This window comes from Eucalyptus grandis, chromosome 2 (assembly GCF_016545825.1).
Source record: "Eucalyptus grandis isolate ANBG69807.140 chromosome 2, ASM1654582v1, whole genome shotgun sequence".
Classification (NCBI taxonomy): domain Eukaryota; kingdom Viridiplantae; phylum Streptophyta; class Magnoliopsida; order Myrtales; family Myrtaceae; genus Eucalyptus; species Eucalyptus grandis.
Genome location: NC_052613.1, coordinates 3,124,397 through 3,143,753, shown reverse-complemented (window position 1 = coordinate 3,143,753; position 19,357 = coordinate 3,124,397). Strand labels below are relative to the sequence as shown.

Sequence of the window (19,357 nt, the reverse complement as noted above, 5' to 3'; positions counted from 1 at the left end):
AGATTGTCTTCCTTAAATTTAAGAAGCGTAATTATTTTCGAGCTAGCGGGAATGCTTACTTCGACATTGGTGCTTTCTCCAAGGACTAGCAGAGAAACTATCTCTACATCAAAGTAGCTTAGATGCTCTCGAAACACTGACATTTCCTTTCAATAAATTACTCATCATGTGCGCTAATACTTCGTCTGGAAAGTTAGAAAGCAACAAATAAATAATAAACGTGGAGAGATTCGGTGATAATTCAGCATGGGCAATCCATTCTTGGTTCTTTTTTCTATTCAAAATTCCTGGTTCAATTGCCACGTTTCTTAGTCAAGTCATCCCCTGCACTAGTAATCGCAGTCAAGGTCCCCTCTTTCTCTTAATTCGAGTACTGTACCAACTCAACTTATGTCTTGACTTGAATATTCACTTTTGTGTCTTGACTTGAATATCCACTTTGTCCATGTTCATCCCTCCGGATCGAACCATAAAGGTTACCATCAAAGTTAACACTGCTACATCACAAGGCTTGCCTTCTTTGCCTAGAGAGGGTGTTGAGAATACTCAAGTGCCATTTGTTGAGAGTGTGGCAAAAACCCGACACCTTCATCTAAGGAAGTCGTTAAGAATAAGTTTTCAAGTCTGGCCCTATCAACATATTTAGTTAGACCCATCTTCATTTGAAAGTCTAAATCAATAAGTTAGAAGATAATTATGATATATTAATTGTTTCACATTACACCAATTCTTTCGAGATTGCATATGCATCTCGACAAAAGAAAAAAAAAAAATCTTATTCTTTCAATTTGGTCAATCCTAAGGAATGCATGCAAATCGCGCTATACATATGCGTAGGGCACGATGGCGCTGATAGATTACATAAGTGGCTTTTTATCTTGAGTGGGAGAACGTCGTAACTCAAACACCAAACCTGTCGACATCTAGTTACTCCACCTCTTCAGCTTTCCTTTTTGGTCTCACAAGCAAGAAGCATTTCAAAGTCCGGCTCAAAAAAAATCATAGATGCACACATTTTCTCATCCATTCTGTATCGATTAGACTCCTTACCCAAAAGTGATACAAACAGTTCTCGAACTACTTTATTCGAATGCGAAATCAAGACATGCTGTGGAGGAAATTAAAACTTCACCGAAGATGGTATCAGTCTTTTTAGAAAGTCGTGAATTTGAGACACCACGGAGCAAACTCCCGACCGGGGTGTCCCAGTCTCCGGACTCTCCACGTCCATCATCTCACGGGAGAGACTTCCTAGTTTCCAACACGTTGTCGGGCCTGGTCCCATCCGAATTATCGGTCTTCAAATCGGAATAAATAGTTAGAATTTTAAGCGAAGTAGCTACTCCAGTCCAGTCATTCCTCATCTTTCTCCGCTAATTTTCACAAAAAAAAAAAAAAATAAAATCAAAGTCAACCGCGCCGGGCCATTGTCAACTCTCACTTCCGTCCAGTCATCATTCATTAAGACAAGATGGCCTTTGAACGCTGCTTGATACCGCGAGAAGCTCGAACCGGTAGAAAAATCGAGGCGGTAATCCGGTTCTCCGGCGGATTTTGCTTCGGAACTGAGGTCGGAGCCGTGAAATGCGGCCTTCGATCCTCAACCTCTCTTGCGTTTTCCTGGTTCTCTTCAGCTCCTCGTTTTCGCCCTCGCTCGGCGATCCTCGAATCTCGGAGGCGGGCATTCTATGCCTCAAATCCAACGTCACGTCCCCCTCGAACTTCCTCGACGTCATGCTGAAAGTTCTCGCGAAAGTCGCTGAAGATCGCTGGGCTAATGATTCCATAACCTCTCCGTTGCCAGAAATCTACGCCCTGGCTCAGTGCCACGGCGACCTGAGCCGCGACGATTGCATCCTCTGTTTCGCGCGGAGCAGGACTTCACTTTCTCGATGCACTATCTTGGATACTAAGGGGCGGTTGTATCTCGACGGTTGCTTCATAAGGTCCGATTACTATAATTTCTTTAATGAGACCGTCGATCCGCAGCACGACATGGTCAAGTGCGCCAATCAGTCCAGCGTTTCGGCCAACCAGCAGGCGAGGCAGCAGTTTGCCGCTAAGGTCGATCGGGTGCTGACGAATGTGTCGGCGGTTGCGCCGGAGAACATGGGGTTCGCCGTTTTTGGAGAGGCGAGGAGGGGAGGAGTCGCTGGCGTTTATGCGCTGGCGCAGTGCTGGAACACTCTCGATGAGAAGGGGTGTAGAGAGTGCTTGGCGAATGCGATGATCAGGGCGAGGAACTGCACTCCTGGGGATGAAGGGAGGGCTATGAATGCCGGATGTTTCATGCGATATTCGACCCAGAGGTTTTATACTGTCCCTACAGATGGTGGTAAGAATCGAGTGATCTTGCAAGTTAGTCTGCACGATGTTCTAGTTTTCTGGTTCTGTTTTTTCAACTGAATTGGGATAGCTGTAGTCTGTAGTAGGTTATTTTTTGCCTCTTAATTGCTATAGCTTCCGCTTTCTTGTCAGCAAAGGATGATCTGTGTGTTTTTTAATAGACTCGTTGAAGCTTGGGATCATCATTGCTATTTCTTTATCCGTTGCTGCTGCAACTTCACTTCTTTTCGTCGGTGCTTATGTTGGATACAGAAAATTATCCAAGAAAAGAGAAGGTAAATGTGAAACTAAAGACGATATTTCTGTTTTAACTCTCTTCAAACATTCTCTAATGCCATCCATCTTCTTTGCCTATTCTCAGTCCAGAAGAAACTCTTTGGCGTTCCAGAAATTGTAAGGAAGTCGAATCTGAATTTTAATTACGAATCGCTTGAGAAGGCTACGAACTTCTTTGATGAGTCGAGGAAATTAGGCCAAGGAGGAGCTGGTTCTGTATACAAGGGGATCCTCCCTGATGGAAGAGTTGTTGCAGTAAAAAGACTGGTGTTCAACACTCGTCAGTGGGTGGATGACTTCTTCAATGAGGTAAATTTGATCACTGGAATCCAACACAAGAACTTGGTCCGCCTTCTTGGTTGCAGCATTGAAGGCCCGGAAAGCCTCCTAGTTTATGAATATGTTCCCAACAGAAGCCTCGATCAAATCCTCTTTGGTAAGTTACCCCACGCTTGCTGCTCTATTCTGCATCCGAGATTAGTGGAGTTGGTTTCATAAGTTGGGCCTCTACCAAAACAAAACCCTCTAGTTTTTAGCTTCTCCAAATTTGTTCTATGATGTTGATCTAATTGCTAGCTTCATCTTGTTCCAAAATAGTACTTTTTCTTGCTAGTCTTTTCTGGGCAGTTTTTTAATCTCATTCCTGTTAAGTACTCAATTGCATTAATGTAACTGATAACAAGACCTGGTTGCCGTTGCAGTCAAGAATGCGACCCATGTCCTGAGTTGGCAGGAGCGGCTTAATATCATCTCCGGAACAGCTGAGGGGCTGGCATTTCTCCATGGACCTTGTGGAGTGAAAATAATACACAGAGACATCAAAAGCAGCAATGTCCTTCTTGACGAAGATCTCACAGCAAAGATTGCTGACTTTGGACTTGCTCGATGTCTTGATCCAGAAAAATCTCATCTCAGCACTGGTATTGCAGGGACACTGTAAGATTCTGGTCTTTTATTTTTTTCTCCTTTTGTTTCAATTGAGCCAGTTTAGATGCCATCTTCATGTAGAGAAGACTGGATTGGCTATTTGAACCACCACGTATTATGAGTTAAGAAGATAAGCATGTGATACAAGGCTTATCGTGGGGATGACCCCTTCTTTTCACTCTTTGGCAATTTCATCTTCTATTACAGATTCTGCAGAACAGATTTCTCTCCTTCTGAAAGAATAATTTTGCAGGGGTTATATGGCTCCAGAGTATCTTGTTAAGGGACAACTAACAGAGAAAGCAGATGTTTACGCTTTCGGCGTGCTGGTCCTAGAAATTCTAAGTGGTAGGAAGAACAGTATCTTTGGGCAGGCCTCTGGTTCAGTTCTACAATCAGTAAGATTCATATACCTATCCTCCTGATTTCAACCTCTAGAATATGCATGCGGTGTTTAAAAATTTCTTGTCTATGATATAGAGTTGGAATAAATCCTAACAAGTAACATCTTCTCGAACTTCAAATTGAGAGTTTTCCAGCTACTCTTTTCTCTGTACTGGAAATCTTGTAACCCTCATGAACCCCTTCGTGGCTTTACATATCATGATTCAGCTGCACAAGGGCTTTTATTTAATTCATCCCTTCACAATCTGGAGATAGTCTGTCTTTTTCTGCTGAACGCTAGCAAAGTTTCTAATGACTTGCTTCGACTTTTCTGTACTTCTCAGGTTTGGAAGCAATATAAATCAAATAGTCTTGCTGAATGCATTGATCCTGCGTTGAAAGGCAAGTTTCCCGTCTCAGAGGCATTAAATGTGATTCAAATTGCGCTTCTTTGTACCCAAGCTTCCCCAGATTTACGACCATCCATGTCTGAAGTAGTTGAGATGCTCAACGACCAGGAGTGTATAGTTCCCATGCCAACGCAACCCCCATTTCTCAACAATAATCCAATTCCAGGTGACTCCAGCAGAAGCTCGAACACGAATACTGGGATCACAAACCGACTGACAAATTCTGAAATTTCCTTCGCTTCCACCATAAGCCTCCGGTGAGATAGCCTTTTTGGCAGAATCAACTGAGCCAGTGGAGGCGACTTAATTTTCGGACATTGGAACAGGACCACTATTTACTCTTCAGCCGCATGTTATGAGATGGGATATGGTCCTGTGAGAAGGATTGCAAGGAGTCCAGTGGCCAGTAATGCTCGAGCGTTTCTCGAACCCCGATCAGGAAATTGGGATGAGAAGATTTGTGCAGCGAGGTCGGGTAAAGATGCGGCTGCTGTGCAAGAGATTGCATAAGCTCTGTCACGACCTAAATTTCGGGTGTACCACCTAAAATTAGGCTAATGAACTACTAAGTTTAACTTAGCTCGGGCTCTCCTAAGCCTATACTGACTTAGGTTCAAATATCTAGTATGCAAAAAGGAATTGCAACTAATTAGTTTACAATATGTCGATTATATACCAAAGTAAAATAATGAGAGAATTATTTTACTTCTATAAACCAGAGATTTTGGGTTTGGGGATTTAATTACGTTAGATTTTTCTAATGTCATTTCGGTACATTTTCCTTTTATTTTGAAAAAAATGTTTTATAGGTAGCTTGAATTAATTTTAATTCACTTCTCTAATATGTGATGTAATCATGCGGGTACACAAACCACCAATTTAACATGGTATCGAAAGCATCTTATATTAGAATTCACATTAGATATGATTTTTAATTAATACGCAATCACTCAATTTTTGTTTTTACTTGTTTGATGAAAATCCAATTTATATGCAAGCAATGTTACTAATCTAACATGATATGGCATGACAACATTACCTAAGTTATATGAAATGAGTAAAGTAATTTATAAAGAAATGCAATAATTAAATGTGCAATCTAAATTAACCTATTGACCTAATTCTAATGACGGACAATTTCTAATTAAATGAATCTAATTACGATCACTAAATAGTGTGCATTTCATGAACCTAATTCTATATGACATGTACATAGTATTTCTATTCCACTAAAAAAACATGCAATTTATCCTAGAGAATGAAATGAATTTACTCTGAGACATTTTTTTAAATTTTTCATGAAATTCGAAATTAAGAAATATGCAAAAATTATCTAACTAGATTAAGATTCTATCCAACTTAAATTAAGGATTAGGTTAGATTAAATCCTAGTTTAAACTAAGATATTATCTTACCCTAGCAATTTTTAATCTAATATGCAATCTATCTAAAAAGTCAATCTAAACTTAAAATGAAAGATGCAATTTTATCCCGATATGCAATGATGTACAAAAAATGCCATAATTCTACATGACATATGCATGATAATTTTTATGTTTTTTTAATATAAAATTCGAAATTTAAAATTGTCACATAATTAAACATGCAAATTAAATTTAAAAACAACTAACACTCCGAAATGAAAGCATTTTTTTATTTTATTTTTAAAAATTCGAAATAGAATCCTTATTCTAAATATGCAAGATAGTAAGAAATATTCTAAAACCAACCTAATTTTAACTCAAATATATTTTTGGATTTTTTTCATTTTACAAAAATAAAATTGATTCAACTAACACGACGACAAATTAGACAAAATCGGATCGATATCCATAACCATATCTCGCGAATGATATCTCGTGTATGAGATCAGGTTTGTCAATTTTTAAATAAATCGTGAATCGAATCTCGAACGTGAGATCGGATTGTCAATTTTGCAAGAGATTGTACGTTGGATTTCGGACGCGAAAATTAGATTGTCAATCTCTAATTTGAGGGGCTATTTCATGTTAGAATCCCAACCGAACCATACATCCAGGAATAATTAGTAAATAAATAACATAAAAAATAGAACAAAAGTAAAATAAAAAAATACCTAATTTGATTTTTTTTTTTTTTTTTTTTTTTCTTGCTTTTGCTTTCCAGCCAAGGCTTGGCAAGGGTGTTGGTCACCGTCGGTCGCCGGTCGGGGTCGTCGGAGCTCCGGCCGGGGACTCACGGGTCGCGGCCGGTCGCGAACAGGAGGTGCTGTGCATGGGGTTCGGCTCCGGGCCGCGTCGGGGCGGAGGAGGAGCGGCGTCGAGCAAAGGCTTAGACAGTAGCGACTGGTTCGGGGCCTGCTGGCGTCGGGGGCAGCGGCGTCAAGCAGAAACGGTGGCAGCAGCGGAGGTGAGCGGCGCTCGGTGATGGGCGGCAGGCGCGGCGACGAGTGGGCGTGGCTGCAACAGGCGTCGGCGAGGCAGAAGCAGCAGGTGGAGACGTCGGGTCGTCGGGAGCAGCAGAGGCTTCGCGGGCGTCGCAGACGGGCTGAGGGCGAAATCGCGATGGCGCGGCGAGGGTTTCGACTGCCGGCGGCTCGGGCAGCAACGAGCGAGCAGGAGGAAGCGCCGGGGGGACACGGCGGGCGCCGGGTTGAGCAGGGGCAGCAGCGGCGTCACGGGCGGATCTCGAGCGGCGGAGACCGGCGGAACAGCGGTGGCCGACGCGAGCGGAGCGGCGAGGTGGCGAGTCGCGGAGGCGGCTGGTGTCGCGGTGGTGCGACGGTGGACGGCGCGGCTCGGGCTGGCGCGGCCGGAGGGACCTCGCGAAGAAGACGACGATGCAGCCATTTTCCTCTCCTTTTTTTTGTTTTAAATATTTCATCTCACGAAAATTGCCTATAACCTTCCCATCATAAAATTCTTTTATTTTTCTCAATCTCCTGAATATTCTCTATTGATTTTATCACCCATTGCTAAAGATAAGATTGCAATGCGATTTTCTTAAATTCTAAAAATCCACCATAACATCATATCAAATTTCTATTTAAATAATTTTTGTCATTAAAAAAAAAAAAAGGCTCGGCTCAATTTGCTTGTTTGGTGAACTTAGTTCGGCCTGTCAAGTTAAAGCTCAAACCACTAATTCGAACCCATCCACCACCGGTCTAATAGATGAATGCCAAAAAATGTAAATGCGCTTCAATTTATATGCTATGCAAGTAATACTTTTTTCAGGGATAAAATTAACCCATAATTTTCTATGCAATAGATAAATGATTGGATCGCTAAAATTTAAGTATTAAGAAGCTCCATGGTGCATCATGCATGTCTTATGCTAGCCGTTTCCCACTTAATGGAGTCGGAGGAACTCATGTACATATTCTTATTTTATTTATTTATTTTATTCTCCATTTTCTCTTATCATTGCCAATTCCACTCAATTTACACACGAAGGACAGTGACTCATGGAAACACGATCACAATTGTGTAGGAGTTCATGCTAGCTTCTTTCATGTCTTGTAATCTCATAAAGGAAAAGTTGTAATCTCATAAAGGAAAAGCAAAACCCCGAGATTCTGCCTCTTTCGTTGGAAATCTTCTAATTAGCACTTCCACTTCAGTTTTTCTCATAGCGATGGTCTCTTTTGCCATGATGAGGATGGATGAATTCTTGAAATGATCATCTAGACAGCTTGATGTACTTCTCAACTTTTTCCTATATATTTTATGGTTTGAAGCTGGCATTTGCGGTGAATTGATTAGCAATTTTTATCGGTCTACTAGTACTGCACAGCACGACCCCAGGTTGAAGAAACAGTGCGAAAGTTACTCTATAGTCACTTCTTTTTTGCAATTCGCTTTGGATGTTCCTAAAGTGGAGGATAATTAGTCCATTATCTGAGTAGATCCAAGTAGACAAAATAGTCAACTATTACAGCATTGACCTTCGCAGACATCATATGACCGTACCTCTTCCCCCGATAACTATGGCGGATGCATTTGTTAGTGAACCTCGACAGTCAGAAATGGGTCCATGAAGGGAAAACTCCCGGCGAAGACCCCTTTCTCATTTGGCCATGCCCTGATCAAGAGGATTTAGGGGCTATTTCATGATCGCACGTGCCACATCATTTTCTGCACACCCCTCGACAGGACCGTAGAGGTTGCTTTCTAGCAAAGTGGGAGAGAGAAGCTTGTGACTGTTCCCCATAGAACTCTTTGCTACCCCAGGAGATCCTGCTTGCTTTTGGATCATTGCATTGAACTTGAATTATTAGAATCGGAAGCAAAGAAATAATCTTAATCTCGACAATAACTCTTCTGCATCATAAAACCGCAGATCTTAATCTCAATATATATATTTATCTTCTTCCATGTTGTGTTTAACGATACTCCACAAATGCTCCTTGATCTCTACTTACATAATTTGTTACTTCTGAATCTACAATTCATATTGGATGAGATTTTGCAAGCATTATAGTGTTAGAAATAAAAACATTACTTAAAGTAACGGAGTAATATGGTACATATTTCGACTCATTACATTCACAAGTAAAGTGACCAAACTTGCCACAATTGTAGCACTTCATTTTGCGCTTAAAGCTCGAAGCTTTACGCGAACTCGATTTAGTAACATAAGCATGAGTAGATGATCTCGCAACCTCTAAATGCTCATAATCTAATTCCAAACGACGTGCAATATCGTCAAAGTGATAATATTTTCATTGTGCATCATGTTAATTTTCATATGCTCTCAATTATCAATAAGATATCTTATAACAGCCTAAACTTGCTATTCATCCGTAAGGGAGCGATCTACCGATTTCAACTCACGAATCATATTTGATATCTCCTAAAGATGTTGCCTCATCATTATATTTGGGGGTTTTCAATATGTGTCAAATTTGATGATGAGTCTTTTCAACTTAGTGGCAGATGTACCCTTAAACTTATCATTTTAGGCAACCAACATTATTTGAGCTTTATCATAACTTTCAAATTCACACATGAGATCATCTTGCATACAATTCAGCAATGTGATATGAGCAATGCTATTTTTTCTTTCATGCTTGATAAGCTTCTTGATCTTTCTTGTACTAAGCTAAAGTTTCATATTCAAGTTCATTCATGATGTGGTTGAGGGTTTCTAAAATCTTTTGTTTCTCAATGATGTATAGAACTTTTCGATACCAAATATCATAATTCTCACCGTTCAGCTTCTCATCCTTAAGTCATAATCAATTGTTTTAATATGTTGATATAATAAATGTAAAATCAATATTAACATATTTTTAGAGTAACACATATATTTAATTTGCAGTAAAAATAAACTAAATTAATAATAATTTAACAAAAGTCACAGAAACGAAAGTTTACTATGTTTCCAATAAAATTTTATGTACAATTGTTTTACTATTATTAACTAGTTTAATTTGCGCAAATTTTAAGTTTTAGGTAAGAGCTTCTTCGAATTTTATTAACCTATGAACTTTTACTGGAAAATAAATAAATTACATGACCCCATGTAATTTCCTCATTTTTCTATTAAATATCAAAAGGCATAACATAATGTGAACTAACGTACAAAAACAATCGTGCAGCAACGATAATTGAAACCGAAATTCAACACATAATGAAAAAATCAAGGATCTTCAACTATTGTTCACTCGGAATTAGGAAAATGCAAGCACATTAAACCATATACATGTTATCATCGAACCAAACTTTACACAACATATATGTGGTCATTTTCATGTAAGCTAGCTTATGTATTTCCAAAACTATAAGAAAATATAGGTTAAAAGGAATAAACAATGCACTTATATCAAAAAAATACGCGTACTTAAGATTCCGTACACATTTTATACCTTTAAAAGTCTCAAATATGTAAAATAACTATACCATAATGTAGAGCACATCCATATGAATCAAACGCCACCGACTACACACCCATTGGACCTCCCACGCACCCACATGCATCGCTTGAGTGTGTAGTGCGTGTGGCGCATGTGCCAGCGAGCCAATAAGGCTCCTAGCCAGTTCGATTGGTCCGACCAGTCCAACCGATTGGCCAGTCAATAGGTTTGGGTTGTCGGGTTGAGTTTTCAGTCGGGTCGGGTTGTTGGCCGGTGAACTGCCGTCGGATGGGGTGACGTCATCGATGACATCATTCGGTGGTTATCAACCATGAGCTGATGTCATTGATTACGTTAGTATGTGTTGGTTCACTGAAGCGCGCATGATGCTCAAGTGCTGGGCATTCCTTGCACGTTGGGCGTGTGGCGCCCATGCGCCTTAGCTTCTGGTTGCGCATGTGGGTGCATTTAATGTCTTCTTGCGGCACTTGATCCGCCGTTCAACTCGTCTCAATGAGTACTTTCAATCTTCATATTCAAAAATTAATTTTGACAGAAAAATATTTGGAAAAATGGCCAAAACCGTACAGGTGTACCCGACCTCCAAATCCGTTCTTCGCTTTGGTTTGTTTTCGACAATTCATGTTGCAATTTTTGAGCAATGAGCATCTATACGATGTGAAGTTCATCCTCTTGATCCCCATATTAAACAGCAAATGAGAAAATTCTATGGGAAAACAAGGTAAAAATCATAACATAGGCTTTGGTACCAATGTTAGAAAAAAGCCGACGGAATAAACGACTAACGTCTTCAATGGGCAATGAATAATTTACCCTAGAACGAATGTTGAATCATGAGCAAATGACAGACGGTATGACTTTGTGATAGTTTGAATGTAATTACAAGGAAAACATTCAATTTTCACAGCATTAATGCTGATTGTCTTCTCAAAGTAGTAATGGAGTGCCTTTTTTTCTTTGATGAAGAGAGGAAAAAAAGAGAAATCACTTTCTTTCAGAATGATATTTCTGCTAATCAATTCAACAGTTATCTCTAGAAGTTATTTGTATGACTTCTTTCATAGTTTTTCAAATGGTGTCTCTCCATAATATATCAAGACCGACTGAGTGCGTTTTAATCGCACCCTATCATAGATGTACTAATAAAGTTAACACTTCCAAAGCTGACCTCATCTGAAAGTTGCAGGCGCTTACGACTAGCACAGGAAATGCGCCATCTATCATTTATGTTGAGAGAACCGGGCAATTAAGGTCACGAGTGGTGCAGCCCCGCCGTCTGAGTTGAAAAGTAGCGATGCTAGGAATTGATCTTGGTTGAGACGGTGTCTCGAGTTTGATCGAATCGTGTTATAGAGCCAGGAACATCGGCGAGAAAAGCTAGTCATAGAAAGATGCTGTTGAATTTCATCATTAGGATTGTACGATGTTGAGAATTATTTCTTGTGGTAGTAAGACTTCGTTGATCAAGATTTGACCTCTCTATGGCAACTGGCAATTGAGTGCACACTACTGTATAAGGGCTTCAAGTCAAGATTTTAATTTGAACGCGAAAAAAAATTCTGAAAAGTACTTATCGTAATTCTTGCTAAAAAGTAATGAACACCCCTAATTAATGGAGATCGATTTCAAGATAGGTAAGTTCCAAATTCAAAAAATGTATAAAAAATTGTCCGCATTAGCATCAATGCACCGGCCTTTTGTTACGTAGAACAACTGGCATCTATATCAATAAATTTTCAATCAAAATTGATCGAAAGAACTATAGTAACAAATTGCAAAATTTTTTTGGAACTAAATTAGTTTGATTAAAATGTTTGCATCCATACAATGGGTTTAAAACTTTTTTGGCAATTATCCTAAAAATTGAAACTTACCTATCAAAGTCCATTCTCGATTTTTGAAACAAGGGATTGGCTAGAAACTGAACCAGTTGGTTCTAGTGTATACTTGAGAACCTACCTTTTTTTTTTTCAACTTATTTAATAATATAACTATTATCTTATGGGAAAAAAAAATAGCTTGATCAAGGTCTATTCCCTTATTTTTTTATTTTATTAGGGAACCTATCACGGTCCTCATGTTAATAGGATTGGAACTGGTTAGATGAGGTCTATTCATTTTGGTTTTCGGGTTGAGCTGACATGATTGCCTACCGCAATTTCCATGGAGGGATATGGTCGAGACAAGATTGCCATCCTTAAATTTAAGAAGCACAATTATTTCTGAGCTAGCAAGAATACTTAATTGGACATTGGTGCTTTCTCCAAAACTAGCAGAGAAACCATCTTTATCTCAAAGTAGCTTAGATGCTCTCAAAACACGATATTTGCGTTCATACAAATTACTCATCATGTGCGCTAATACGTTGTGGTATGGAAAGATAGAGAGCAACAAATAAATAATGAATAAATAGATTCGGCGATAATTTAGCATGGACAGTCCATTCCTGGTTCTTTCTTTATTTAAAATTCCTGGTTTAATTGCTGCGTTTCTTAGTCAAGTCATTCCCTGCACTAGTAATCACAGTCAGAGGCCTCTCTCTCTCTCTCTCTCTCTCTCTCTCTCTCTCTCTCTCAATTTGGGTACTGTACCGACTCAACTTATGTCTCGACTTGAATACTCACTTTTGTGTCTCAACTTGAATATCCACTTTGTCGGTGTTCATCCCTCTAGACGAAACCATAAAAGCTACCATTTGCATTGCACATCGCAAGGCTCCCCTTTTTTTGTCCGGAGAGATTGTTGAGAATACTCTAGTGCTATTTGTTGAGAGCACAGCAGAAAGTTGACACTTTCATTTAAGGAAGTCACCAAGATGGAGCTTTCAAGTTTGATCCTATCGACGTATTTAGTTGGAACAATTTTTATTTGAAAGTCTAAATCAGTAAGTTAGAAGATAACTAAGATATATTAAACGTTTCACATCACACCAATTCTTCCGAGCTTGCACGTGCATCTTAAATTTTTTTTATTATTATTTCAATTTGGTCAATTCTAAGGAATGTGTCCAAATTGCGCTATACATATGCATAGGGCACGATAGCGCTGACCAAATTGGAGGCGTGGCTTTTATCTTGAGTGGGAGAACGTAGTAACTCAAACACCAAATCTGTCGACATCTATTTACTCTGCCTCTTCAGCTCTCCTTCTTGTCTCACAAGCAAGAAGCATTTCAAAGTCCAGCTTGAAACAATTCATAGATGCACACACGTCTTCTTATCCATTTTGTGTCGATCAGACTCCTTACCCAAAAGTGATACAAACAATTCTCCAACCACTTCATTTGAATGCGAAATCAAGACATGCCGAGGAGCAAATCAAAACTTCACTGACGATGGTATTGGTCTTTTTAGAAAGCCATGAATTCGGGATACGTTGGGGAGCAAACTCCCGACCGGGGCATCCCGTTTCCATGTCCACCATCCCACGGAGAGAGACTTCCTAGTTTCCAACACATTGTTGGGCCTGGCCCCATCCAAATTATCAGTCTTCAAATCGGAATAAATAGTTATAATTAAGAAAATCATTGCCTTTATCTTTATCTTTTATTTTATAATGACATTAAAAGCGGGTTAGCTACTCCAGACAAGTCGTTCCTCATCTTTCTCCGCTAATTTTTTTAACAAAATAAAAATTAAAGTCAAACTTTCTCCCTATCTCTCTCTCTTTTGAATAGCACTGACACGATACGACACGATATACCGACACATCAATTCTAAAAAAATAGAGGAGTCCAACATATTTGGATACGTTGTATATTAATATATATTTTTATTTTATCATCATATTTATAAATTAAATTTTCCGACAAAAAAATCAAATTGATTTGATTTAAATTCACAAATAAATAAATAAATAAATAAATAATTAATAATAAGAAAGAGCATAAAATGAATTTATGTTAAAAATTGTGAGTCATGGGAAGTGAGAGTAAGAAGATAAAACTAGGTTTTTCTCTTTTCCATTTTATTATTTATTATTTTTTTATTTATATATATGCATTTTAACGTATCATTTATTAAATTTTTTAAAATTGACCCATTGTATGTTGTAATCTCATATTGGAGTTTTGGACTTACGTGCGGGAGAGTATTAGAAGAGTTGATCACGTATTGGATTTTTCAACACTTGTTAACTACATATCGGAGCATGTTAGATTGTGTTGGAGCGTGTCGAATACGTGTTGGAGTGGCGAATATGGCACGAACACTTTGAAAGAGTCTTGATGCTTCGCAAGCAATTGCGCCAGGTCGTCCTAGCTCTCTCCTTGAGGCGCAAGCAATTGCGCCAGGTCGATTGCGCCAGGTCGTGGCCAACTCTCAATTCCGTCCACTCATCGTTCATTAAGATAAGATTGCCTTTGACCTTCCTTCAATGGCAGGACCCACCCTCCACGGGCCATCGCTATCCGAGCCGCCGCTGCTGTCGTCGACGACCATTGTGGAGCCGATCCCCCTTCGTACGTGTCGCCGGTTTGACCGGTACGCACGAAATGTCCCACTTCATCGGCTCGGCCCCGCTTGTGGATGCTCGCCCCTCCATGCGTGCATGCGCTCGCGTGCATAAGTAAGAGCGCAGCTGATGGATGGCCGGACCCATGGGCTATACAGCGAAGCCAACAAACGCCTCGCGCCGCGGCCGCAGCTATTTTGGACTCCGCTTGCTTCGAATATTGACGGCGGAAGGTGGCGGAGCTCGGGCTGCTCTTTGATGCGATCGCAGCTCCCAGAACGTTCTCCGGCAGATTTCGCTTCAGAAGTGAGGTTGGAGCTGTGAAATGTGGCCTTCGATCCTCAACCTCGCCTGCGTTTTTCTGGTTCTCTTCAGCTCCTCGTTTTCTCCCTTGCTCGGCGATCCTCGAATCTCGGAGGCAGGCATTCTATGCCTCAGATCCAACGTCTCGTCCACAGCAAACGTCCTCTCGAACGTCCTCGACGTCATGTTGAAAATTACTGCGGAAGTTACCAAAAATCGCTGGGCTAATGATTCCGTGACCTCTCCGTTGCCAGAAATCTACGGCCTGGCTCAGTGCCACGGCGACCTCAGCCGCGACGATTGCCTCCTTTGTTTTGTGCAGAGCAGGAATATACTTCCTCGATGCAGTGTCTTCGAATCTAAGTCTGGGCGGTTGTATCTTGACGGTTGCTTCCTAAGGTTCGACTACTACAATTTCTATGATGAGACCACTGATCCGCAGCACGACATGGTCAAGTGCGCCAATCAGTCCAATTTTCCTGCCGACCAGCAGGCGAGGCAGCAGTTTGTGGATAAGGTTGACCGGGTGCTAACAAATGTGTCAGCGGTCGCACTGGAGAATAAGGGTTTGCCGTTTTCGAAGAGGCAAGGAGAGGAGGAGTTGCCGGTGTTTATGCACTGGCGCAGTGCTGGAACACTCTCGACAGGAAGGGGTGTAGGGAGTGCTTGGCAAATGCGATGATTATGGCAAGGAACTGCACTCCTGGGGATGAAGGGAGGGCTATGAATGCTGGATGTTTCGTGCGATATTCTACTCAGAGGTTTTATACTGTCCCTACAGATGGTGGTAAGAATTGAATGATCTTGCAAGTTAGTTTGCACGATGTTCTAATTTTCTTGTCCTATATTTTCAACTGAATTGAGATAGCTGTAGTAGGATATTTTTTGCCTCTTAATTGCTATAGCTTCGTTTCTTGTCAGCAAAGGATGATCTTTGTGTTTTTTAATAGACTCCTCGAAGCTTAGGATCATCATTGCAATTGCTTCATCCGTTGCTGCTGCAACTTCACTCATTTTCATCAGTGCTTATGTTGGATACAGAAAATTATCTAAGAAAAGAGAAGGTAAATGTGAAACTACAGAGGATATTTCTGTTGTAACTTCTCTTTAAACATTCTCTAATGCCATCCATCTTCTTTACCTACTCTCAGTCCAGAAGAAACTCTTTGGTGTTCCGGCAATTGTAAGGAAGTTGAATCTGAATTTTAATTATGAATCACTTGAGAAGGCTACCGACTTCTTTGATGACTCGAGGAAATTAGGCCAAGGAGGAGCTGGTTCTGTATACAAGGGGATCCTCCCTGATAGAAGAGTTGTTGCAGTAAAAAGACTGGTGTTTAATACATGTCAGTGGGTGGATTACCTCTTCAATGAGGTAAATTTGATCTGTGGAATCCAACACAAGAACCTGGTTCACCTTCTGGGTTGCAGCATTGAAGGCCCGGAAAGCCTCCTAGTTTATGAATATGTTCCCAACAGAAGCCTTGATCAAATCCTCTTTGGTAAGTTACCCCCTCACTCGCTGCTCCATTCTGCATCCGACATTAGCGTATTTTGTTCTATAAATTGGGCCTCTTACCATAATAAAACCCTTGAATTCTAGCTTCTCATAATTTGTTCCACAGTGTTAGTCTAGTTGCTAGCCTCATCTTGTTCCAGAATAATACTTTTTCTTGCTAATCTTCTCCGGGAAACTTTTTAATCTCATCCCTGATAAGTACTTAATTGCAATAAGGTAACTGATAACAAGACCCCGTCGCTCTTGCAGTTAAGAATGCAACCCATATCCTGAGTTGGCAGGAGCGGCTTAACATCATCTCCGGAACAGCTGAGGGGCTGGCATTTCTCCATGGACCTTGTGGAGTGAAAATAATACACAGAGACATCAAAAGCAGCAATGTCCTTCTTGACGAGGATCTCACAGCGAAGATTGCTGACTTTGGACTTGCTCGATGTCTTGATCCAGAAAAATCTCATCTTAGCACTGGTATCGCAGGGACACTGTAAGGTTCTGGTCTTTTGGTTATTTTCTCCTTTTGTTTCAATTAAGCCAGTTAAGATAACATCTTCATGTAGAGAAGACTGGATTGGCTATTTGAACCTCCGCGTATTATGAGTTAAGAAGATAAGCATGTGATACAAGGCTTATCGTGTGGATGACCCCTTCTCTTCACTCTTTGGCAATTTCATCTTCTATTACAGATTCTGTAGAACAAATTTCTCTCCTTCTGAAATAATAATTTTTTTTGCAGGGGTTATATGGCTCCAGAGTATGTTGTTAGGGGACAACTAACAGAGAAAGCAGATGTTTACTCTTTTGGCGTGCTGGTCCTAGAAATCTTAAGTGGTAGGAAGAACAGTGTCTTTGGGCAGGTCTCAGGTTCAGTTCTGCAATCGGTAAGATTCATATACCCATCTTCCTGATTTCAACCTCTAGAATATGCATGCGGTGTTTGCAAATTTCTTCTTGTCTTTGATATAGAATTGGAATAAATCCTAACATCTTCTCAAACTTCAAACTGAGAGTTTTCCAGTTTCTCTTTTCTCTATACCGGAAATCTTGTAACCCCCACGACTCCTTTATGGCTTTACATATCTTGATGATTCAGCTGTATAAGGGCATTATTTAATTCGTCCCTTCACAATCTGCGGAGAGTCTGTCCTTTCTGCTCAACACTAGCAAAGTTTCTAATGACTTGCTCCGACTTTTTCCATACTTTTCAGGTTTGGAAGCAGTATAAATCAAATGGGCTTGCTGAATGCATTGATCCTGTGTTGAAAGGCACGTTTCCTGTCTCAGAGGCATTGAATGTGCTTCAAATTGCGCTTCTTTGCACCCAAGCTTCCCCAGATTTACGACCATCCATGTCTGAAGTAGTTGAGATGCTCAACAATCAGGAGCGTATGGTTCCCGTGCCAACGCAACCCCCATTTCTCAACAATAATCTGATTCCAGATGACTCTAGCAGAAGCCTCCGGTGAGATAGTCTTTTCAGCGGAATCAACTGACCCAGCGGAGGTGATGTAATGGTGATGTAATTTTCAGACATGTGAACAGGACCACTATTTATACCCCAGCTGCATGTGATGATATGGGCATATGGTCCTGTGAGAAGGATTGCGGGGAGCCCAGTGGTCTGTAATGCTCAAGGTTTCTCGAACCCCGATCGGGAAATCTCGAAGCCCAGTGGAAGAGATTGTAGAAGCTCCATGGTGCATCGGTCATGTCTTATGCTAGCCGTTTCCCGCGTGGAGTCGGAGGAACTCATGTACATTTTTTTTATTCATTTATTTCCTTTATCCTCCATTTTCTCTAAGTAATGCCAATTCCACTCAATTTATACAGGAAGTACAGTGACTCATATGAAGCAGAATCACAATTGTGTAGTAGTTCATGCTAGCTTCTTTCATGTCCTGTAATCTCATAAAGGAAAAGCAAAACCCCGATATTCTGCCTCTTTCATCAGAAATCTTCTAATTAGCACTTCCGCTTCAATTTTCTCAGAGGAACGGTTTCTTTGGCCGCGATGAGGATAGATGAATTCTTGAAATGATCATCTAGATAGCTTGATGTACTTCTCGACTTTTTTCTTATATATTTCTTGGTTTGAAGCTGGCATTTTGCGGTGAATTGATCAGGAATTTTTAAGGGTCTACCAGTACCGCGCAGCACGATCCTGGTTTGACAAAACAGTGTCAAAGCTACTCTGTAGTTGAGATTCTTTGTCACATATTACTTGCAATTCGCTTCGGATGGATCCTAAAGTGGAGGATGATTGGTTCGTTATTGATTAGATCCAAGTAGGAAAAATACTCAACTATTACAGCATTGACCTTTGCAGACGTCATATGACCGTGCCTCTTACCCCTATAATCACAGCGGATGCATTTGTCAGTGAACATCAAGACTCAAGAACGTACTTGGGGTCCCTGGAAGGAAAACTCACCGCGAAGACCCCTTTCTCATTTGGCCATGCCCTGATCAAGAGGATTTACGGGTTACTTCATGAACATGCACCGCATTATTTTCCGCACAGCCCCTCGACAGTCTGATCGAGATTGCTTCCCAGTAAAGAGGGAGAGAAAGCTCGTGACTGTTCAAGGTTCAAGTCTACCAGTTTATTAGGATGCTTTAGCTGCATATGTTACTGCACTTCCACTTAACACCAATCATAATGATAAACAGCTCGTCTCGCTGTGACTTTCTGTTGAATTCTCAAAATTTTTGTAGCTCCATTCTTACGGGAGCAGAGAATCCGTCGCTGTCTCAGTTGCGCTATTGGATGCTCAGGGAAAGTCAGAATAGGAGAGCACTCATTTTGAGATGGGCCTACTACTTATATACCTTTAGTAGTTGTCCACTCCGCATTTAGCTATCCAGTGTTTATTGTGGGCACAATAA

General features: G+C 40.6%; 1 protein-coding gene and 1 pseudogene across 1 annotated transcript; both read left to right on the top strand.

Moving 5' to 3' along the window:
• Positions 1-1,481: 1,481 nt before the first annotated feature.
• LOC104430329 (cysteine-rich receptor-like protein kinase 1) lies at positions 1,482-5,185 on the top strand. The gene is made up of 6 exons (XM_010043075.3): positions 1,482-2,335; positions 2,508-2,621; positions 2,708-3,058; positions 3,324-3,558; positions 3,803-3,947; positions 4,278-5,185. The coding sequence occupies exons 1-6, from the start codon at positions 1,585-1,587 to the stop codon at positions 4,602-4,604; spliced, it is 1,923 nt and encodes a 640-aa protein (XP_010041377.3). The 5' UTR covers positions 1,482-1,584; the 3' UTR covers positions 4,605-5,185.
• A 9,570-nt stretch (positions 5,186-14,755) lies between these two features.
• On the top strand, positions 14,756-18,418 carry LOC104434281 (annotated as a pseudogene).
• The last annotated feature ends 939 nt before the right edge of the window (positions 18,419-19,357 follow it).